Source organism: Nicotiana sylvestris, chromosome 11, assembly GCF_000393655.2.
Source record: "Nicotiana sylvestris chromosome 11, ASM39365v2, whole genome shotgun sequence".
In the NCBI taxonomy this organism is placed as follows: domain Eukaryota; kingdom Viridiplantae; phylum Streptophyta; class Magnoliopsida; order Solanales; family Solanaceae; genus Nicotiana; species Nicotiana sylvestris.
The window spans coordinates 70670938-70696604 of NC_091067.1; the positions used below are offsets into that span (position 1 = coordinate 70670938).

The following is a 25667-nucleotide window of genomic DNA, read 5'->3' on the forward strand; positions in this document are numbered from 1 at the left end:
TTCCCTCGCTCCCCGAACCTTTGTTGCCCCCGAAGAGTCGGACGCAACGAAGTCAACTATCGAAGAACTAGAAAAATATGTTATGATCGAACATCTCCCAGATCAAAAGGTATACCTGGGAATGGGACTAACCCCCGAACTCAGGAAAAAACTCATTTAATTTCTTATTAATAACATTGATTGCTTCGCTTGGTGATATAGCAGGGATCCCACCGAAAATAACCACCCATCGACTAAGTGTCGACCCTGGATTCAAATTGGTGAAACAAAAAAAAAGACCCTAGTCCAAAATAAAACACGCATTTATCAAGGACAAGGTAACAAAACTTCTCAAAATAGGGTCTATTAGGGAGGTATTAATCCTGAATGGCTGGCCAATGTGGTGGTAGTTCCCAAAAAGGGAAATAAGCTAATAATGTGCGTAGATTACAAAAATATAAATAAAGCATGGCCCAAGGATTCATTCCCATTGCCTAACATCGACCGCTTGATCGATGCCACGACCGTTCATGAGACCCTCACATTTCTCGATGCCTACTCGGGGTATAATCAAATTCAGATGAACCTCAGGGATAGGGAAAAGACTTCGTTCATCACAAAGTACGGTACATATTGTTACAATATAATGCACTTCGGGCTGAAAATGCGAGAGCCACGTACAGGCGCCTAGTTAATAAAATGTTCGAACATCAGATAGGAAAATCCATGGAAGTTTATATTGATGACATCTTAGTTAAGTACCTGCGCGCAGAGGACCATTTGACCCATTCGCAGGAGACATTCGACATCCTCAAAAGCTACAACATGAAACTCAATCCCGAGAAATGTGCCTTCGGAGTGGGTTCGGGCAAATTCTTAGGCTTCATGGTGTCAAACAGGGGAATCGAGATCAGCCCCAACAAAATAAAGGCCATCGAAGAAATCACGGTGGTAAACAATGTGAAGGCCATGCAACGGCTGACCGGGCAGATAGCAGCCTTGGGCCGATTCATATCAAGGTCATCAGACAGGATTCATCTTTCTTCTCTTTACTCAAAAAGAAAAACAACTTCGAATGGACTCCGGAATGTCAATGTGCCTTAGAGGAGTTGAAGTGATATCTGACTAGCCCACCTTTACTCCACACACCAAAGGAGGATGAAACGATGTATTTATATTTGGCCGTATCTGAGATAGCGGTAAGTCGTGTGCTAGTTCGAGGAGAACAAGGTACACAATTCCCTATTTATTATGTAAGTCAGACCCTGGGAGATGCCAAAACCAGGTATCCGCACCTAGAAAAATTAGCTCTTGAATTAATAAGCGTATCACAAAAATTGAAACCTTACTTTCAATGCCATCATATTTGTATTTTAACAACATATCCTCTTCGAAGCATATTGCATAAGCCTGAATTATTAGGCCGACTGGACGACTGGCCCATCAAACTCGGGGGATATGATATCGAGTATCAACCCCGAACGGCTATCAAGTCCCAAATTCTGGCAGATTTCGTGGCCGATATTTCGCCCTCCCCCAAGCTGTTGTTCAACTATTCAAATCAATGACCGAAGAAGGCCATGCCGAGATCAACTCCACTAGCATGACATGGGGTTGGAGAAATAAATATATCGATTATTTGGAAAGAGGGAAACTACCCGCAGATCTAAAAGAGTCAAGGGCCATACGAACCAAAGCAGTCTGATTCTCGCTCGACGAAAACAGAACTATATACAGAAGAACCTTTGATGGGCCCCTAGCAGTATGTCTAGGGCCGAGGGACATAGATTATGTGCTCCGAGAAATCTACGAGGGCACCTGCGAAAATCACTTCGGTACCGATTCCTTAGTCCAAAAGGTGATCAGAGCAGGCTACTATTGGGACAGCATGGAAAAGGACACCAAAGAATTCGTCCGTAAGTGCGACAAATGCCAGAGATTTGCGCCGATGATTCACCAACCCGGTCTTATCGTTGTGGCTGTTCATGAAGTAGGGGATGGACATCGTTAGACCTCTACCAATGGCACCAGGTAAAGCTAGATTTATTTTGTTTATGACTGACTACTTCTTAAAATGGGTGGAAGCACATGCCTTCAAAAAGATAAGAGAAAAAGAAGTCATTAACTTCATCTGGGACCACATCATGTGCCGATTTGGGATTTCTTCCGGGATAACATGTGATAACGGGAAGCAGTTCATCAAGAGCAAAGTAACACAGTTCCTCGAGGATCACAAAATCAAAAGAATCCGATCGATACCCTACAACCCGTGTGCGAACGATCAGGACGAATCTACAAACAAAACCATCATTCAAAACTTAAAAAAGAATTTGGAAAGTGATAAGGGAAAATGGAGAGAAATACTACCCGAAGTGCTATAGGCATATCAAAAACCCCCAAAATCAAGCACAGGGGAAACGTCTTTCTCTCTAGTATATGGTGTCGAGGGTTTGATACTTGTCGAGGTCGGAGAGCCAAGCTCCAGATTTTGGCACACCACCAAGAGATCAAATAACGAGGCCATGATTGTGGCCCTCGAACTCTTGGATGAAAAGCGAGAAGCTCGCTGGTCTGAATGGCCGCCTAAAAACAAAGGATCAAAAGGTACTATAACAGGAGAACCAATCTTCGACATTTCGGAGTCGGGGACTTAGTCCTAAGGAAAGTCACCCTAAACAATCGAAACCCTAATGAAGGAAAGCTAGGCCAAAACTGGGAAGGATCATATCGCGTCCTCGGAGTGATCGGCAAAGGGTCCTACAAGCTCGGTACCATGGAAGGCGAACAGCTTCCGAGCAATTGGAACATATCAATGCTCAAACGTTACTACTGATAAGGTGTCCAATGGAAGATGCCGAAACATCCCCAGGCTCGAAGACCTTGGGTTTTGAAGCATGCGTTGCACTCTTTTCCTTAGATCGGGTTTTATCCCAAAGAGGGTTTTACCGGTAAGGTTTTTAACGAGGCAATATCTATATGCTAACCAAGGAGAACTTAACAAGTATTCAAGGATTCTCTTCAATCAACCTCGAATTCTGCGGGCATCCCCCCGGGATATCATCTCCTCGGAGAAGTCAAGATGAGCCAAAAAGGGTCTCGATAGGAAAATCAAGTATCAGGCCAAACGGTCGAATGAACCGTGTCCGCATAGAAGAACCAAAACCTTGACAACAAAAACATATATACTTGTTCCAAGTATTCGAAGAATATTTTTCCTCCAAAAGAAGTCTACTACTTTTGCAAGAAATGGCTCCAGAGCCAAAAATTTCTCGAACACTCGGGGACTGACATCAAAACACGAAGCCATCTGACCTTCGGGTCAGAAACTTCAAACTCGTAATCCCTCAATGTGGCAACACCAAGAACGGCTCTAAAGCAAAAAAACCTCTGATGTCTTGGGGACTGTCACCGGCCATGACACCCCATCGATTCACCGAAAACTCGAGGCTATAAGACCCCATGCGGGCAACTCCAAGCTTATAAGGCCTTCATAAGGCAATGCCAAATCTGTAAGACCCCAAGAAAGGCATGAGGAAACACCAAGATTAAAAATAACGGCTTCAGAGCCAAAAAACTTTCGATGTCTCGGGGATTGTCGCCGACTATCATCCCATCGAGCTATCAGAAACTTAAGGCCATAAGACCTCAATCGGGCAACATCGAGCCCGAAAGTCCTCCATATGGGAATACTAGAAAATGTAAGACCTCCACGAAGCATTATCAACAGTATAAGACCTCCATAAGGCAACACCAAAACTGTAAGACCTCAAGCAAGGCATGAGCTATACTTGTACTAAGTAACCAAATCTGTAAGACCTCAAGTAAGGCATGTTAAAATTTGTAAGACCTTACAAAAGTCATAATCCCGATCTTAAAGTTAAGGCTATATATTCGAACTTATAATACCCCTAAAAAGGCATACCCTCGACATAAACGCCGAAACTACTTCACTTGGGGACTGAAAGGCTACGGCCAAAACACAATGACTACGGTCACAAGGCTCCGACCAAAATTACGCAATTCGGGGATGCCCAACCGTCACCATAAAATCACAGGCCTTCAATTACTTCAAAAAGAACCAATTAATCAGGCTACCCTCAGCATAAGCAAAAGAGCTTCGATCATATCAGCTCCAAACAATAGGCTTCAAAACAATTCAGTCATCGAGCAAAACCTTCGAGGTGCTCATTTATTGTTACATAACGGCTCATAATCGAGGCTCTTATCGAGCCGTCGAAGAGTTGGGCAAACACAAAAACTTTAAAAAGTCTTTAACAAGGGAAAATAAAGCCTATATTAAGAGGTCATACCGAACCAATGCGTAAGAGCCATTGTTCCCAGCCTACATTAGAGGTTGTACCGACTCAACCGGCCTATATTAAGAGGTCGTACCGATCCAATGCATAAGAGCCACTATCGTTAGCCTATATTAAGAGGTCGTACTGACCAACGCGTAAGAGCCACTGTCGTCAGTCTAAATAAGAGGTCTTACCGACTCAACGCATAAGAGCCAGCTTAAAATTCAAAAACTTAAGGGTCAATGAGCTCGAGTCAAAATCCGACTCGAAGACTAAGCCCGAAATAGTTAACTAAAAATGCCTAAAGTCAAATGCATAAGAGCCTACGAGCCAGCCTAACAAGCCTCAGGGCTGATTTGTAAACCTAAGGGTTTTACCTCGAAGTCCAATTCATCTGGCCAATCATTGACGAACGTCAAAATTTAAAGCAAAGGAAAAACAAAAAAGTCGTTACATACACGTTGGAAGGTTCACAAAGGTGCATTTACAAGGTCTATTTCTGAAGCCCTTACAAGAGCAAAAAAGCAAATAAGACCCTAACCTACCATCGGGGCTATGCCTTCGACGACTCCCTCAAAAATTGTGCCTCCAATAGCACCGGACATGACCCCCGGGTTTTTAATGGCCTTTTCCCCTTCGGGGATCTCGCCTCCATCTTCAACATCTCCTGAGCCACTGCTCGACTCATCTTTAGAAGAAAGCAGTGTCGCGGCCTCCTCTTCTAGGGTCTTCACCCGCTCGATCTCGGCGGGCAAATCTATGCCCCCCACATATATATCCTTGAGAGCCTATCTCCGAGATTCTAAACGGGCATGCTCCACAGCTTAGGTCAATCGCTGCTCTTGGACACCTTCCTGGCCAGAGAATTTGCAGTAGCAGCATCCTCTTTATACAAAGACACGAACGCCTCGGCTTCAGACCTAACCTTGGATAGCACATCAACCAACTCAGTATGAAGACCTTTATACTTATCACTCTCTCTCCTCACGTCATCAAGTTGATGCCCGATTCATACCACCTCCCCTTGAAGGGTATCTCTCTCAGAAACTATCTCACTCATGTGCTGCTTGAGTTTGAGAATTTCGGAGTCCCTGGCTCGGATTTTCTCCTTCATTAGGACATCTCTCTTCTCAAGCTGAAAACCCGAAGGTGTCAAAACACCAAAGTCGGATAAACATGTAGAAAAAAGCAAGCAAGAACTATATAACCTACTCTGTAAGATGAGTCCTTTCTCGGGACTCCGCCTCTAAACAATAACGATGGCCACAGAGTTCCTCCTTCCTCTTGGTAGAAAGAGCTCTGAGCTCATCAGCTTCCAAGGTGAGCTTCTTATGCTCACCCTCGTAATGAGTCAGCTCAGTCTGAAACTTGGCAAAGGTCTGATTATAAAGCACCTTGGCCTGGAACCATGAAAGAAACAAAGCCTGCTCACAAAGATTACCTGCTCACAAAGCCTGTCGATCTCACTGAAAATAAGCGAGGTGTCAAGCTCAGGATTTTTCTCAGGCGCAACAAAAAGCCTTTCAGACACATTTTTATCTCCGACGGACATCCCCACACCGGAAGACTCTTTATTTCTGGCATCCTGCACCTCCCTCAGAGAAAAAGTCGATCCCAAAGGGGAATCACTCACTTTAATAACCACGACTGGATCAATCGGGGCCATCTCCTGTTTTTGGAGAGCTTCAGAACTAGGCTCCCCCAGACCGCCTAAGGAAAGCACCTCAGCTCGAGGAAAGTTTGGCCATCAATTAACTCAAGGATATCACATGACGCACCCTCGAAGACCTCTTCAGTCCGAGGTAGGACAACATAGGAATCAAGTTCCGATTTAGAAGTCATCGACTCTACAGTATGTAGGACAGTTAGATTTTTTCCCCCGCGGGTGCTTCCGAGGAATCATCCTTCCTTTCGCCTTCAGCTTGGGGACTCTCCAGCATTTCTTGAATTAAGGTTGCCGAATCAGCCTTAGGTTCTTCCACTTTGTCTCTCTTGTATTTCAGAGAATGAGTCGACAACCTCCTTCGTCTTTTCTTCTATTCGTCGGGTTTTGGGATATCCGCTTCACCAAGTGGATCTTCCCTCATCAAGGGGACCTCCCCCAAACCTGCACAAATGCAAAATATAAACACATGGAGTGAGGATGCTATCAGTAGTAGTTCTTTTATGAGATACAATTACAGCAAAAGTAGAGGCCCACTGTGGTCCTTGGCTTCCCATCGAGCCTAGGACAAATCGCTCCACGCACGCTCAACGTATGGACAAATTGAATCCATCTGGTTGACCCAGCCCGAGAGGTCCTTAACTGCATTAGGACACACTACGATGATTGCATCAGAGGAGGAAGTCAGTTCATGGGGAGATATACCCAAAACGAAACAAGAGAACATTTAATCAGCATATCTACTTATGTTTCATGTTCCACCTTTCAGGGAACGGTATCCCTTTCAGTGGAATCAGGTCTGAAGTCCTAACTCAGACAAAATATCTCATCTACCCTATGTTCCTAACCTCGTCGGTACAGGCAAAAAGGGCTCTCGAGGCACGACAGTGGAGCTTAATCAGGCCCCACGGAAGAGTCGGGGACTATATATCCTGATCAGGTGGTCGAGAGTGAAGGGTATCCCCTCAATCATGTTCCCGTAATATCTAGTAAATGAAGCGCCAGAACGAAGGATGAATTTGGCCGAGAGTTACTCAATATCGTTCACAGAAGTCGAGGACTACGGGGTCTATTAAAAGCAAGGATGGCTCCACCTAGCCAAGGGTAAGCAGATAAGTATACGCACCGAGGAAGTCGGCTTTGTATGTCGTTATGTCCTCCTCCCGAGAAGGAATCTCTACGAGCACCGCGTCCCCCCAGCGCAGTCGACCTTCACCCTTTCGACGTCTGTTTTTGAACTAACATATTGAGACACAGGTTCGCATCTTCCTAACTTCGAAGAAGGTTTTTTGGTCTTAAAATCGAAGGTCGTTTCAAAGGCTCATAGAGTGCATTCCCCGACGCAAGGGGGGATTGTTGCTTTACCTTTAGATATGATTACACACTATATTCAATATACAAGAACATTCTCTGCTCTCTAACTTAAACACATTCTCTCTTGATTCTATTACTTACATTTATTGCTTACATTTATTGTGTTCCATTAATTGTTCTTCATTTATTGCTCGTTATTGGTCATAAAGAGCTTAGATCAAAGCTCTTAGAGTTGTTAGACCTTCATCGGCCGGTCGCAGCCTAACGTTTAGCTCGACCCCGAGGCCCGTATAGGCCAGCTCGAGGCCCCGATTCTCAGCCTCTCGATTTGCTTAACCTGCTACCTTCAGGATCTTATCTTAATATCTAGTCTTACATTTAGCATCTACTACTTAACAACTAACATAAAAATAAATTACGTATTTTTAGAACCACAAAATCAAATTTAATTGTAATTACCATTTTCAAGGTAAACAACGCGCATGTATTCGCACTGTTGTTTTCATGAATACAACAGCAAAATGCGCCTAAAATCAGCGCAGCCCAGTTGTACGCGCATGTATTCACATGTATTCGCGCCATGTATTCATGAATACAGTAACGACAATCACCTTAGAAATAGGTATGTCTAGCTATCTAATAACGGAAATAATATCAATTAGCGTGATACCCTCCTAATATAACTCAACAAAATCAATTCTAACATGCCTCATTATCAACCCAATTAATTAGAATGATTTTTCAGTTGTATATAAGTTTTGTATTTAGTGTTTCAATATATTTTTTTACGGTTGCATTCATTAGATTCGATGTTTATATTTATTGTATTCGCTATTTTATATTCAGTGTATTCAAATATATTTTTGTTGACATCATTTAGTTTACCTAATAGATGTTTTTACTGTTGTATTCAGTAAATTTCATTGGTTGTGTTCACTGTATTTCTATTTGTAATTAGTGCATTTTACTGTATTTCACTATATTTAAAAATTAAATGTATTCACTATTTATATTTTGTTCTATTTTAATATTTGTATTCAGTGTATTTTAATGTTTAAAATTAAATGAATACAGGTGTATTCAACTATATTAAAAAATATAGACCTTCGAAATACATAAACACAAGCAAAAAAATTTATTTATACAAAAATATAATGTGTTTGAGTGAATTTGTACAGAATATAATGTATTTATATCATTGTATGTGACTAAATAGCAAAGAAGAGAAGAAAGTTCGTCGGAGATGGTGTTTTTCGGCCAAGACTCCTTGTATCGCTTTACTACCTTTTCCATTATAATTTACAACGCTTCCAATTCGACCGCTTCTTCCTCTTTTCTCTCTTACTTACCGCGCTAAGAATCGTTCTTTCTCTTCAATCTCTCTATCGCCGAAGGTATCTCCGCTTTTTTTTTTTGATTATATATTTACTTTCATGTTTCTGATTTTGAGATTTTTAGGCTTTCTTTCATGATTTGTTTCTCTCTCGTGTATCTATGATTCAGCCTATTTTGTTCAAAGAGAGAGAGAAAGAAGAAAAAAATTCTGAGAGAGAATCGTGTATTAATTAAAAGAAAGAGAGAGGAAAAACATAAATAGGGTATTTCATGCCTCAATGGTAGTATATACCATAAATACTTATTTTGCTATAAAATATAAAAGGTAACTATAAAAAATAATATTTTAAAATAATTTTGATTTATAATAAATAGGGTGTATACCTTTGTTATAGGAGGTAAAATTTCCAATAATTTACTTACATTGGATAAATTCGTGTGTACGTAAAACATTTATACTATTTTGTATTGATTAATTTGATATAAAAATATGTTGTGCAAATAAATTTTTATCCTCCAAACCCACGCTAGACCATTGTGCATATTTTTGTATGTTGTAATGAGAAAGTACTGACACAATTTTTGAGGACTAGAAGTTGAGGTTTGGACCACAGATGAAGCACGCGGGTGAAACGGCTGCTGAACGCTGGACGCTAGCCTCTGCCTACCACTTTCCAAATTCTCCTCACACTATGAACCTACTACTTGTTTCTGGTCTGGATGCTAATGGCAGATGCTATCTAAAAGTGCGATAATATCTACTGAATCCTGCTCAAATCATGTATGTAATTGAAATCAAAATCACATATATAATATATTGTGCACACTCCAAATTTATTAAATTTAACTTCTGAATTTTCTTATTTATATACTGCAAAAATAAAATAAAAAATGTATGATTTTATTTTGCTATTTCTCCTAATTAATTGCGATCACCCTTAATTTGCCTCTTCACTTCTGCTTTTAATTCTCCACAACTACTAGTAAGTATTATAATGGTGACATAGTTGCACAGGTCTGACTTTGATCTTTTAATATTTAGTTCATAAAAGCAGTAAGCTAGGTATTTTCTGGGTGGAGAAGCTTAGCCTTGTCCAGTTCTGTATGTTGGCGAGGTAAGGACACAGGGTCCCCCTCATACTTTGTACTTTGATTGGTTGAGTGATTGGGTCGCGCCACAATTTTTTTTTTTTTTTTAATATTCTTATATATCATAGTGACATCCAATTTCATAATAGTCTATCTTCCATCTCAAAATTAAAGACGGTTCAAAAATTGTTAATCTTGATAAGTGAAAGTTCGTGACTGCGAATTGTAGGACTCCTACTATTATACCGTCCAACGAGATTATCTTAAACTTTTCTATCATCATAAACACCCATCAGCTCTCCCTGGTTCCCTGAACGAAAGAGAACTGGAAAAAAAACGAATTTTGAAAACATAGAATGAAAATGTACATTTCTTTTGTATATTTATAAATTCTAAACAGTAGGCAACAAGATGTTAATCAAGTTATTCACGAGTCCTGGAGCAACATACCCTGGACTGGCTGTGTTCAGGTTCAGGACGCGTAATAACGAGTATATATTTCTCAAGTTTAGGCCTTAGGCTTTAAACCATCACTTATAGCTTTTAGGATTACTCGTAAATTTAGCAAGGTTAAACTGAAACAAATCGAGGGAGAAAGGGAGAGAGGGAATGAACGATTTAGTAAGTAGATTTGCTGGGCCCAAAAATAGAGTTTAACGGGTAATTTGCATCTATACCCGCTTTTTGTGTCACGTTTTAACTTATGCCCGCTTTGCAAAAAAAATTGCAAGCGTACCCGCTTTTTCACATAATTTCAGCATACGGGGCTGAAGTAGCAAAGGCAATCACGCAAAATTTCAGCATTCTAGTAGACGGGCCTGAAGTTCAGCTCTAGAGCTGAAGTTTTTGTTTTGTAACTGGCGAACTTCAGTTCTAGAGCTGAAGTTTTGTTTTGTAACTGGCGAACTTCAGCTCTAGAGCTGAAGTTTTTCTGATTTGCTCTTGTCTCACACATGAAAATGTGTAAGCATCTATATTCATGCTAGTTTGTTACCTAGTAAACAGTTCTGGAAGATAAACTCTTAATCGAGATCGAAGAAGTGGATTAAGAGTTTTGTGTCTGTTTGTTGTTAAAGATGTTCTGTCAAGTTTTTGGTAGGAGTTTGGGTAGTTAAGCTTTCTTTAAATAATGCAATCGTGTGGGTTGTTGCATGGACGTTCACCGCTGCTATGCCTAGGCATCAATTCAAGTTTGTTTACTGTTATAACAAGCAAGTCAATTCTTAGATGCAAATTGAACATGTTGAATTTATGTTGGAAAATGCAAAGGCATTAAATTATTTCAGGCATGGAGATCAGCGGAGTCAACTATGGAAACTGGATTACCCCCTCCCCCCCTAAAAAAAGAAGAAGAAAACAAGGAGAAGGAGTAGGAGAAAGGGGGCTGAAGTTGTTTAAAAAGTGGGTACAAGTTAAAACTTTTATAAAAAATGGATATAGGTTAAATGGGGGCGACCAAATAGGGCGGGCGCCCCGTGCAATTTTTACGAGTTTAACTTATATACACTTGTTATACTATCATAAGATTAATTTAACTTGCATTAGTTTAAACATATCAAAATATTCCACTTTTTTCGAGGAGTATTGCATGTATACATCTTTTGGGTGACATGACATAGCAAAAATTTATTATGAGTTTAGGTTCTGTGCACTAATGAATTAAAAAGTATTTGTACAATCAAGTCACTTATTAGGACAAATAATTAAATATGTTGATAAACATCAGTAATCTAGTAAAATAGTAGCAAGCAACTTACGATCACAGGCTAAAATTTGATGAAGTAAAAAAATCTTATGTTCTTAAATAACTTAAATCTTTTGATAAAGTAAAAAAATCTTATGTTCTTAAATAACTTAAATCTTTAAATCCTTTTATCATATCTATGATTGAGGTAATACAAGAAGAGGTATTGTTGAAACTGAGTGGACGCGTTAGGATGCCATTTAGATTCGCATTTGTATGGGCAAAAAACTTCATTTTATGTATTTGACCCAGTCAACTGTGATGAAGCCTTTTGGTTGTGACGTGTCAACCTGATCGTAAAAGGTCGAGGTCAGGTAAGGAAGACAAATCATTGTCGAGGTCGAGATGGTTTAATAGAAGACGAGGAAGAGCATCCACCTTCGGTACGAAGTGATGACCAGTTTTAGGATTTAGATTCCCTAGAGAATATTCTAAAGGATATACCTTTTTGTTGTTCTATTTAGGGTTTTGTGGCAATGTGCTCTTATAAATGAGAAAATCTCACTTTATACTTATTAATTACAAACTATTTACCCTTTAATATCCAGGCCCAAACTATTTACTACTCCTACCCATGTGCCCCAAACTATTTACTCGTCTTTATTATGTTCCTCTTCTTCTTCTTCCTCATTTTACCTTCCTCCAATTTTTAATGTTCACAAATGTATTTGTTTTTGCTTTGCCAGTCATTCTTCTAGGTATATTGACGAAGTCTTAGGTACCAAGAAAAATAAAAACTCACAAGAAAAAAAAAAGCTGAGCAAGAAACAATGTTTTTTGGAAGCTTCCATAAAACTAATACTATTTTGCTAACCACTTTTAAGCCATTTTTCTTAATCTAACGCGGTGACGTTTTGAAACTTACACATTTCCTCATAGGAAGAACAAATCAATTTTTGAAACTCCATATGAATGAGTTCAAAATGCCAGATCTGATTTTTTTATAGTGTTTTACTGTTGAAATTCGTTAGTTATTGTTCTTTGATGTGTAGATTGTACCTTTGATGCTGGTTTTTGGAGATTTATTGTACACAAATTTAAATCCACCATTGAAGGACCTTGAAGCTTGAAACTCATAACTTGGTTTATTTGAGTTTTTAATTGTTTTGATCCGATCCTGTATATGTTTGTTTGGAAAGTTGATTGGAAGTTGTAGCTAATGTTTTAGTCAATTTGGTGGAGATTTTGTAGTAGATTTTAGAAATTTGGACTGAAATATAGTTGAACTAGAAAAGAAGACGAATTTGTATTGTATACCGAAATAGTATACAAATATACCATTTTAGTATACAATTCATTCCAACTATATACCCTATTAGTATAGCTATATATTATATTGGTATCATATGCTAGTTGAATCATTTTTTGGTTGTATTAGCTGCATTTAATTAGTACAATATTTGATTTTCTTTTAATAATAATAATATAGTACAATATCTTGAAATACCTTATTATATTAATATGTGGTACACTATATTTTTTTCTCTTTATGCATGTGTGTTATGTAATAGTAGAATAGTTATATAGCTGACGAGAATTAACTAGTAAAATTGTATACCATGTTGGTATAGCTATATGTCATATTGGTATCATATGATAATTTGAATATTGTTTTGATTATTTTAGCTGCATTTTAGTGAATTCTATTATGAAATTATTTATATGAACATGAGTTGCAATGCTAGAATTTTTGTGTGCCGATGGAACGACCCCATACAACTATGTAATAGTTTTTATAGTTATAGGCAATTGTTGGAATGACCTCATACAACTATATACCTTCTTAGTATATGAAATGAGCAAGTTGTTTTGCGAATATTTAGCTTGCAATACGAGCATGTAATTTTCTCATACTTTTATTGCGTCTTTTAATGTTTTGGTACTGTAGTATAGTCGCAGATAGTTGTAGCAATATTCTAAAGAAATCATATGCTCTGTTGGTATACATATATACCATATTGGTATCACATGGTACTAGAAGTCTTTTTGTTACTTATACTTTTGTTGCATTTTTTAATATTTTATTATCATTTTTATTCTAACTAGTATATATGGAGATTTAGTTGCCGTGGATTATGTTTTCTTGCTCTATAACTGGTTGTATTATTGTTAATGGTAGATTGTGTACTAATATTTATAGGGAATGAGATCAAGGTTTGCATGGCAATCACGCGTTGATTCATAGAATCTGATTATGTAATTTATGGTGCTCAGCAACAGTCAATGTGATATTCAGTGAATTAGATCAAGTGACAACTGATATTATTTCAATTTAATAATTGAATTTAAAAAATAAGACAGAAATAAAACAAAATGTATATTGTACTAGTTATATTTAAAAAAAGTGAACAAATATTTACTATATCAATTATTTTTTCTTGTTGTATAAAAAAAGAATAATAAAAAATAGTGAAAACAGTAAAGGAAATTAGATTATAAAGAGAAAAAGAATATATAAAAAAAGAAGTTAAATAAAATTAGAAAGGGAAAAAGGAAAAAATAAGAAGAAAACGAGAAAAAAGAAAAGGAGAAACGAAAAAAAAAAGCATAGAAATAAAAAAGAATTATAGAATAAAGAAAAAATTCCCCACAAAAACTACTATGGATAGGAAATATAATTAGTTTATGGGTAGAAAAATAAATGGGTAGACAAGGGTAAATAGTTCTGTTTTTGTGGGTAACTGTGTCATTCTCCCTTTATAAATAGGAAGAGATGTAATCCAAAAGGGGGCATTGGACCTTTTGTAAAGAATATCAACAACATTCTCTCGGAAAGATTCTAACTTTATTAAATAGAAACAAAGCTTTATTTTACACTTTTTTTTCTTTCACCCGTCTCTCCCGATCCAAGAAGAATCAGAATATATAATAGCTTATCATCATCTATCATTGTCAGAAAGCATATATGAAGATTTCACCTTTGTCGGGTGATCTTTGTCTCACTTCATATTTAAAAGTCATTTATTATCATTTATTGCTACCTTTTTTATTTATAAGTCTTTATTGCTCCATCATTGTTCCAAGATAGTCTTGTCCAGTATAGTATTTTAAAAGGCATTTTCGGGGCTAGCCCTGGGGCGATGCGCACCAAAAATGCAGAGGCGACGGTGTGAGGCGAAAGTCTCAAGAGGTGTACGCATTTTTGTAGTGAGATGTAAGCCCTAGAGACCTTTTCAAATTAAAACAAAATTTGTTGAATAAGTCCTTCATATAATACCCAATTCTCAAAAGTCAGCTTGTAATTACTCAAAAATTTTAAAAAAGAACTGAAATGCATTAATTTTAAAAGTCAACAGCTTTTTTATTGATTGAAGCCCTAATGTATTGTCTTTCCCAATTCTTTATCTTGTCCGTTGGTCTGCTAATATCTTCCAAAAGCAACGAATATTCAAATTTTTTTACAAATACAAAGAGAACTTCATTCTCCTTCATAAGTGCAAGTTCAAAGTTCAAATTGCAGGTTAGTCATCCTTTTTGTTCCTCCATGTAGAAAACTTTATTCTTTTCGACTCAAGTTACTTGTGCTTGTAAGTAGCGTATAATAGTTTGCTTTGACTAGTTTTTATTGGGGATGGAGCACATCTCTCTCTATCTCTATCTCTCTCTCTATATATATACATATATATATATATATTTCACATATTCATAGTTTTCTTCAATTTTTATGCAATTTTACCCCGCCTATTCAAGCCAACCTAATACTGTATGCCTATAGAATTAGAATTAACAAGAATGCATGTATATTTCCTGCAAAAATAACCAGGTAAGGAAACTAGAATATGTAAATCCTAATCGCGAATCAATTCTCCGATGCCCGGATTCAATAAAATTATATTATTTTATAAATATTAAGAATTAAATACTCATGGGGCTTATGCCCGAACCTCGGGGCTTATGCTTCACTGAGGCATATGTAAAATGTCTCGCCTTACGCTCACGTCTTTTAAAATACTGGTCCGATATTACACATTAAATATTTTCCCTAAAAGTGTTAGATCCGCTATTGAATATTGATATTGATTATGATTAACCCTAATTTTTTATAAATCTAATTGTATAAATACCAGAATCTAATTAATTTGTTACAGTATTGTTCGAAATTTAGATACATATTTAGATCCTCGAGTGGCTGCCTATTGGGGACGTGCATAAGATTAAGCATGAAGAAACAGAAAAGAAAATGATAAGTTCCTGAAAAATTATGATGTTGTCCCTCGAGATAAAACTAGCAATCCCATGAAGTGTTTTGACAAAGCAATAACCTACCGATGGTCTAATGAATAGAAGCGTTTTGCTTAAAGGATACCACGTTGACTTTCAGCAATCACTACTTCCAGTCTGCAGACTTGGCTCTGGAATTCGAAGGAAATTCCAGACAGGAAAATTCTTCAACGAGAAGCGTGGTCTATATACATTAATTAAAGCAGATTTTCAAGTTGGCCAAAACTAAGGGAAACCAGAATCACTTTCCCCACAAATTCTTAAGAAGGTGGACCTTTAAAAACTCAATGTAATGAATGATTGCAACCTAAATGGTGGAGGGTTGCGAGAAATATCACAAAGAAGAGCGCGTACAGAACTTCATTGCTGTTTGTCCAAATCGGTCAAAGATAACATACAGTACGTACTATTACAGGTTCGGAGTTTTCGAATCAAGGGAAATTAGATTGGTCGTGTTTCTGCTCCATCCCACGTGTCTAGTTGTCTACTTAATTGAGTAGCATATGTAGATACAAGGGTCCCGACACAATTGCTCATATATTGCCGCACCATAGTCCGTATGTACCAAAACCTAATACCGGCATTTTACACTATTTTTTTGTCGATATGTATTTATGTGCACCATAGTAGCTAGGTCATATATTGTGTGTGTTGGAAACGTTGAATTCAGTTGAAACTATTAATTACTCTTCCGTTTCAGTGTTCCAAAAAGAACGACTCCTTTCTAAATTTAGAAACAATTTAGTTTAAATTTCCAATTCTACCCTTAATGAGAAGCCTCTATAACCGTACAAATATCGTGGACCCCTTTTTGACTTGTTTAGGACCATAAATTCTAAAAATCTTCATTTTTTCTTAAACTCCGTGCACAATCAAACAGGTTCACATAAATTGGTACGAAGAAAGTATATGCTACATATGTCAGCTTACATGTAGTAGCGCACCCATTATAGGAACATCTTGGATCATCCACTCAATGATGAAGCTAAGAATTTCTCCAAGCGTGTTCAAATTTAAAAGAATAAAAAAAAATCTGACAAAGTGTGTTCAGTATGTGTTTTATACCTCTAAAACATAATATTATATCTATATACATAGTGATCACCCTTACGACCACGTGGCTTCACCCATGCAGCCACTGCATACCTACATAGGTTTCTAACAATATTTGAACATATGGTTAATGGTTCACGTTAACACTATATCCTTTGTTTTCACAAGTACTCTTCTGAGCAGCTCATAGTAATCCCTCATTTGTGTGAGATACACAGAATCAGTGCACATTTGTTCCAAAAGTTTAAAGTATATGTAGTAATAGTATAAAAAAATATTTAAACAATTAAGTAACAGATTGTATGGTAATTATTGGTAAGTTGCTATGATAATTAATACTAATATGATGAAAATAATAACTAAACTACTAGTATCACATATTTAATAAGTGTCTATAACTTAAATCCTTGTTCCGATACCCACCTCACCCTGCCAAACCATAGTGAGATCCAAGGAAAAAAAGAAATGCATAATCTTGGTCCCGAAAAAACACGAATAAGTATTTATAACGTCCTAATTTTATCCGGCAAGCAAACGGATAAGGTGGGAATAAAGTAAACATAGAGTTCAAAACCAACCAGAAAGAAGAAGCATCGAGTTCAGAACCAACCATAAAGCCAATTCAAAATCATCCTCAGAGTAGAAAAACCTAGGAAACAAAAACCAAACACAGAAATATGCATATTGCACACATCCTCATGCCGGCACAAAATAACAAAAAACAATTCCATTCCATCTAAGAAAGAGGAGCTTACAGTAATAAAATGCAAAATCTTACCAACAAACGACTAACAAAATTTGTAACATCCCATCATGCCAATTGATGTCTTCCTTCATGAAGAATATATAACAAGTTTTCTTAATTTCTCTACCCCTATATATTCTCTAACAAAATCAGGAATAATGGGACTAATTATTCGATGACCTAATTAAGGTCTTGGCGGTGGAAAGAATTGCGTACCAGCCATGAAAGCAGAAAGTTGATGATTTGGATATATGGAAGCTGGATCAAACATAGCAATGGAAACGCCCTGCTGCTGTTGGCTACTTGCGGCGGCTGTGGCGCCGGCGATGAAATTAAGCGGTTGCGATGAGCTCTCTCCTGCACCTCCTCCACTACTACTATAGCGACTCTGATCAGGGCCTTGGTCATAAAGCATTCCTTTGAAAATGTGGCCTCCAATATTCACAGCTGTTTGATAAGCATAATGCTGTTCTGCATCTTCGACTCCACTCACTTTTACGCAGCGGAATACAGCTGGCGAACTCACTTCTGGAGGAAAATGACTACCCACCTCTAACCCTAGACAGTAATTATACCATAAAACTAATTATGGAGTCCTTTCAAATTCGAAAAGAATGAAAGATTATTTAATTTCCATGACTACAAACACCATCAGTAGGGGAAAAAACAGTGGAAAAAAAGGTCTGCTGGTCAACATATATATGATTATAAACAGTTGAATCTTGACGTAGCTATGAATATCATCACCATTTTGGTCTTGATTTTCGTTGCCACTTACTTTTAGTTAACTTCATAAAAGTAAAAACTACAGTGGTATTTGTGATAGTAATACGAGGCATTTTTAAGGAATTCAGTGAGAACTTGGCCCAAAGTAATTACTACTATACTATATTTAAAGAAGAAGTAATGTTACCTGAAGAGGTAGTGGGTAAACGAGTGTAGGCAAGAGAGGAACCAGAGATATTGTCTCTTGGCCTTTTGGGATGATTTTCTGAAAATTGTTGTTGCCTTTCACGCCTTCTAGCTGCAGGAACCCAGGTACTTTTAACATGCGTTTGACACTGAAAGCCTCTACCCCTACAGCAAGTTCTACACCTCGAATGTGGGCAATCTTTCTTAGCTTGATTCCCACAATCTTGGCAATTCACATTCCCTTGATCTCCACTGCTACTGCCTCCTCCCCTCATATTCATAACCCTAAACCCTAATGATCTACAAGAATTACTGCTGTTATTACTAGGTTTACTACTACTAGCTGGACCCACGCAGATAGAGAAATCCACATGATCTTGCTCTTGATTTTGATGATTTTGTTGTTGTCTTTGTTGTTGCAACTGTTGCCATAGCTTGAAACCCTTGTTGTAGATCTCTTCGTTCTTGAACAGCAACAAATTATTAGTAGCTAATTCTTCTCGTTCTTGCTCTTTCCCCCCACCTAGACCGAAAAACCAAGACATATTCTACTCCTAGAAGCTATATCTAACCTCAATTTTGATTGCATATCCATTGCCAAAAGAGACCCGGCCCCCCTCAGCCTATACGGACAAATAGGGTAAAGGCAAGTATATGAACTATGGGGTTTTGATGATAACCATGTTAATTTTTGTAGTAGCAGTACTGGGGTAGTAAATTTTTAAGTGGGAAAATTCTGACTTACTGTGGGTTTTGTTTCCTTTGCAGCTTTTCAGGACAAATTGTAGGAATTTTTTAGGATAACGAAAAACAAAAAGATCGTTGATCCCCTTAATGATTCTCTCTCTTCTTATATATCTTTGCTTTCACTTCACTTGGATTCTTTGTCGCCGATTTTGATTACGGTGCATTAAATTTATAGCTCTGTGACGCCGCCATGGAGACTGCAATCTTTCATCTGCAGCAGATCAGAGCTAACCTCAATTTAAGACTAACTGCAGTACATACTCTCTTCTCTCTCTCTCATACACTTTTTCTTTATCTCACTGTTTACCCTGCAATCCAAGTTTGGGTTTATTGAGCCAAATATCTTGCCACTTCTCTCACATTTGATAATAGAAAGTGAATTTTACACACATTGTATATTCACACAAGAGGTTACTACACTGCCCTTTCCTTTAATATTAAAAGATAATTTACAAATCAAATATAATTATAAGCTACAGATATTACCTACACTAATAGTATGTAGTTTTTCTTAGCGGTTAACTATATATATGCACTAATAGTATGTAGTTCTTTTTGGCAGTATTAATCTCCTCGTTTGGCTATAGATATTGGAATTTTTTTTCCAAATACCTATTCCCTCCGTCCCAGTTTATGTGATCCAAAAAAAATGACTCCTTTCTAAATTTGGAAACAATTTAGTTTAAACTTACAATTCTACTATTAATAAGAAGTTTTTATAACCACACAAATACTCTGGTCCTTTTTAACTTGTTTAGGACCACAAATTTCAAAAGTTTTTATTTTTTCTTAAACTACGTGCTCAGTCAAACATGTTCACATAAATTGGAACGAAGAGAGTATTTGTTTATAAATTTTAACCATTTTTTGGGAGATTTTGTAAACAAAATCTTCAAATTTCAAAAATAGTTCTAGAGTAGTTTTTGAAGTTTTCTACTCACAAAACTTTAATTTCTTTCCAAGTAAAGTGTATGTCCAAACACAATTTCAACTTTCAAAAATTATTTTTCATTTCATCCTCAAAAAATCGTTTTTTCAAATTTCAACTAAATCTATGGCCATACGCTAGCTAGGTCATTTGCACCCGTTTGGCCATAGATTTTGGGTACATTTTTTCAAAAAAAAAAAAATTTGAATACACTATTTGTTCATGGAACATGATTAGTTTTTGAAAAAAAATTGCATTATTTTTTTTAAGTTCCCAAAACCTGGTTTAGGAAAGTTTTTTGGTGAATTTTTTCTTCTACTTACAAAACTTTATATTTTTTTTTTCCAGATAAAATACATGTCCAAATACAACTTCAACCTCCAAAAAATATTTTTCTAACATAATTTCAAAAATTCATTTTTAAACTTTCAGCCAAATAGATGTCCAAACATTATCTTTAAAAAGTTGAACTAGCTATTATGGTGTGTATTCGCAAAAGAGGATAACCTGGCAGCTAGCAATAGTTAATTACTTGGAATTGTGAGTGTAATCGAAAAAGTAAACAAATATACTTAGAAAATATACTGTATATGTTAAACTTTATGGTTTTCTTTTCATTATGTTAAACTATTTTAGTAATATAAAAATCGTTTACACTATTAATGCATTTGACTTCAATCATTAAGTTTTAAATAATATGTTATTATAGAAATTATTCAATTTTTATTTTTCAATTTAACTATATTTTCGTATTGGAAGTTCACTAATCTTACCAATTCTCATCCGCACTGGTCGGTCACTAATGGTAATAAGACCCTTCTCACTAACGGTTCTCAATTTGCACTTTGTATGGGTCAAAATCTAACTAGATGGCTGTCCTTAAGAGGAATGATAAGGGGTCGACCAAGCCGTAATCATATTCACGGGACGAGATAGCAAAGAGCACCTCGGCCATTGTCGGGGTCAAATAGTCGGAAAGCTTACATCACAAAACAAACGTTACATTCGAGCAAACGATGAAGGGTACAGTCGTAAGAAAATACGCCGGTTGTTGCTCCCAAACTCACACGCAAGTATACGTGGTCGACAAGTAATATAATGAAAAGTTGAGTGTCGAACCCACAGAGACTTGTGCAAACTACTTACTAAATCGCTAGAATTGTTATTCAATCCAGCTTAAAGTTAAAGTTCAATAATATGATTAAATTATACTACAATTCTAACTAATAACTAAATTATCAAGTAACAAGTTGATTGTTGTGTATTCAGTAGAGACAAATATTCCAGGGTTGTGATCGATTCACCATTCGTATTGTGTTCTCATTAACTCTCTCTTTCATGTAATTCACTCATGGTTGCTAATTAATCGATAAATGCTCTCATAGCCTTCTCCCGAAGTACTACTCACCTATTCTCAATAGATTAATGCCTATATTCCTATGAAATTAATCTATTAAAAACGCATTAAGATCACGATATTTAATTAAGCACGGTGACTAGGTATATTCCTATCCTAACCACAAATCCGCTCCCCCTAGGGTTAAGATAATGCTCTCTTCAATTCTTCTCTAATCTAACAACGGCTTTCCCAAGCATAGCATAGATAATAAATAGAACCTAACTTTTGGCTAGACAATTAAGCAATTAAATACAGAATTGAAGAAACAACCATATATTGGTGAATTATAATCAAGGTCAAGTCAACGTTAAACAACAATATTCATGGCTAAATCACAACTCCAGAACAATGGGTGTTTAGCCACTCATGATGAATTCAAACAATTGCATAAGTTTTGAATAATTGAAAATACTAGAAAAGATGAAGAAATCTGAGATGTTCTTGTGTGTATTTTTACTCCAAAGTGCGTCTCCCCACACTAAGCTCCGTCCAAAATCCTCAAAATAACGTTGTTATATGTATTTATACCAAGTAGGGTCGGGCCCAGACGAAAACACCTTCTCCTGTGCGAAATAGGACTCTGGCTCTGTGAAATTTGTACAGCCGTGCCGCACCCTGCGGCGCGCTAATGGAAATTATCAGCAGCCTCAACTTTTTGCATCAGACAACATTTTACACTACTGCGCCACGCCTTGCGGCGTCCCATGCGGCGCGACAGTGTAATTTTGTTAGAGTGAACTTATTTTGTCCTCTTTTAACATTCCGACTTGGTACACGACCTCCGAACACGATCCCAGCTTAATGTCTTGGGCTTTTACTCAGATTTCAAAGCTCCAAATCACTTGAATTCATTCCATAACGCCTACATAGATCGGAATCACTCCTACAAGGCATAAAACACATATTTAGTGCAAAACACTAGCGATTAAAGCTCAAACTCAATTAAAGTGCAGTAAATATGAGTGTAATAAGCGACTAAAATACACAATTATAGCCTATCATCAACACCCCACACTTAAACCATTGCTCGTCCTCGAGCAATCAAACTACACTCTATATAGACACAACCTTTTAAACAATTCTCCTAACTTATCACACCAAAAATATTTAAAATAGACTAAGCACAAGAGTGTAACATCTTCACCTCAAGATTTGACTCACAAGTACCGCGCATTATTTGCAACTCACCCACTTACTCTAACATAGAGGTCACTGACATTACCTTTCCTTCTTGAATCAAGTGCCCTCACACAACAAAAGAGAGTAGTTCCACACAATAAAATTTAAGAACAATTAGGAACTCAAGATAGAAAGAATTCGCTCACTCTCAGAAATAACATTCATATGCCACAAAAGATGCACCATAGGCTTGCCCGTAGTGTACTACTCTACTAATCGAGCTCATTCAGTCTAAGATCAAGTAGGACTTTCTTTGGTTGTAATGAAGGATGCGGGACGGGTATGATACATTTAGATATAAGAGTGTGACTATACCTCCCTAAGCATTTTAATACATACACAACGTTGAAAACCCCACACTTATGTCAAACCATAACTCCACCTTCACATCAATGTACATTAACTCCATACTTCTTTAAGCACAATTACATCAATAGATACCACTATCAGCAATACAACTAATTTTTTCCTTTTCAATTCATGTGGCTCTTACTTTTTCAAAACAGTGCACCTTTCTCCTTATTTTATTAGTTTCACTCAAAAGCCAAACCAACCATCCCACACTTTAACTTTTACAAAGTTCATAACAATTCAAGTGCTTATGAGAGGTGAAAAAGTTCAAATAGATGGTTAATTCAAACACATGGGTAAGGCTTGTAATGTGGTTGCCAAAGAAACAGGATTACAGGCTCAAAGAGGTTAACTATGATACATAGCAATTAGGCGGGTAAAATATATATATGGCTCAATAAAGAAATGCCTATATCACTTCCAAGACTGAACAAAACTACTATTTTGCTTTGCAAACACACGGGGCAAGTTCTAGACATCAAATGTAATGCACAGAATAACACGAAACCTTACACACACATGGCACATAACTCACTCAGGATTGGACTCATCAAGACACTCTAGTCAAAGAAGTTAAGCAAAGTTAATATCATACAATTTAAGGTACTTATACAAGAGTCAAAAATTGAGCCTAAGCGTCACAACTAAAGTATTCACTATTCTCAAGGCATTACAAAGTTAAAAGATATTGCTTCAATTTCAATCATAACACAATGGCTTCTCTCCTAAAAAAATAAAACTACCTACACCCAGTTCAAACAAAACCCTTGGAAAAGAACCGCAGCACGAAGAAAAACCAAAGGGGAATTTCTACACTACCTACAAAGAAAATCTTTTTGTCCTTTTTCTTTAGACTTAAATCCCTCAAGAAAACTGTCTAGGAAATCCATCGTCGGGAAAAGTCCAATTTTTTTAATTTTTTTTTCGATTTTTTTTCCAGATAATAAATGCTACAACTTCCTACTAATCATCTAGAAAATTCTCTCACCCCACACTTAAAAGAGTGCAGTGTTCTCAATGTACATCTAAAGCAAAACAATAATAAGGGTGGACAAGAAACTCCCTGAAAGGCCAAAGGCCGAAGCAATAGCAGCTCACGAGTACTCAGGCTTCCCCCAGGTATAGTCCCTCGTGTGGGCACCCCACACTTAGTCCTCAACCTTTAACTCGTTTTTGCACTCTTCCAATGACTTTGCCTCATATATTTATAATCCTATAAAACAAAAACAAATACTACTATAATAATAAGAACAAATAATAATAATAATAATAATAATAATAATAATAATAATAATAATAATAATAATAATAAAAGGAATCAGTAAAAATGGGTTGCATCTCAACAAGCACCTAGTTTAACATTGCGGCACGACGCAAAGTCTCGCCTAATCATCAGCGAGTACAACCTTGGTCTTCTCACGATTAATCATTCCTCCCCAATAATGCTTGACTCTATGACCATTCACCAAGAATTTCCTCCCACCATTTAAAGGTCGTAGCTCGATTGCACCATAAGGCGTGACTCTCACCACCTCAAACGGACCTGACCATCTCGATTTTAGCTTTCCAGGGAATAGTCGTAGCCTAGAATTGAATAATAATACCTGTTGGCCTGGCTCGAAGTGACGTGGCTTGATATGCTTGTCATGCCATCTTTTTGTCTTTTCTTTATATAGCTTAGCATTTTCATAAGAGTGCAGTCTGAACTCATCTAACTCATTCAACTGCATAAGTTTTTTCTCGCCTGCGGCCTTAAGGTCCATGTTCAGCTTCTTAATGGCCTAGTATGCCTTGTGTTCTAGTTCAACGGGTAAGTGACATGCCTTCCCATAAACCAGCTTGTAAGGGGACGCACCAATTGGCATTTTATATGCAGTTCTATACGCCCATAAGGCATCATCCAACTTTGCAGCCCAACCCTTCCTATTCACACTCACCATCTTTTCTAATATTTGCTTTATTTCTCTGTTTGACACCTCAGCTTGCCCACTGGTTTGAGGATGATATGTTGTAGCAACGCTGTGGTGAACTCCATATTTGGCTAGAAGGTTATTCAGCAACCGATTGCAAAAATGAGTCCCATCATCACTAATTAAGGCACGTGGAGTCCCAAATCTCGAGAATATGTTCTTTTTGACAAATGCAGCTACTACCATGGCATCATTTGTTGGTAAGGCAATTGCCTCCACCCATTTTGACACGTAGTCAACTGCTAGCAAAATGTATTTGTTTCCTCTGGACGGTGGAAATGGCCCCATAAAATCTATCTCCCACACATCAAAAAGCTCAACTTCTAGGATATTATTCAAAGTCATCTCATGCCTCCTTGTGATTGTTCCTGTTCTCTGACATTGGTCACACTTCTTAACGAATGCATGGGCATCCTTGAATAAAAAGTCGGCCAAAAAAGACCGGATTGTAGCACCTTTGTAGCTGTTCTATCTCCTCCATGATGGCCCCCCATAAGGTGATGTGTGACAATCATACAACACTAATTCCACCTCTTTTTCAGGAGTGCATCTCCTCATCAATTGATCAGCACATTGCTTGTACAAATAGGGCTCATCCCTGTAGTAAAAGTTCACATCATGTAAAAACCTCTTTCTTGCTTCAGATTCAATTTCAGGAGAAAGTACCCCACTCACAAGATAATTCATGTAGTCTGCGTACCATGGAGGAGGGTCTTGGGTTATAGCAAAAAGTTGCTCAT

The 25667-nt window shown here is 37.2% G+C and overlaps 1 protein-coding gene across 1 annotated transcript; it reads right to left on the reverse strand.

Moving 5' to 3' along the window:
- Positions 1 to 17408: 17408 nt before the first annotated feature.
- On the reverse strand, positions 17409 to 19459 carry LOC104249063 (protein SHI RELATED SEQUENCE 5-like). The gene is made up of 2 exons (XM_009805435.1): positions 18355 to 19459; positions 17409 to 17999 (listed from the first exon to the last, which is right to left on the reverse strand). The coding sequence occupies exons 1-2, from the start codon at positions 18896 to 18898 to the stop codon at positions 17626 to 17628; spliced, it is 918 nt and encodes a 305-aa protein (XP_009803737.1). The 5' UTR covers positions 18899 to 19459; the 3' UTR covers positions 17409 to 17625.
- Positions 19460 to 25667: the final 6208 nt, after the last annotated feature.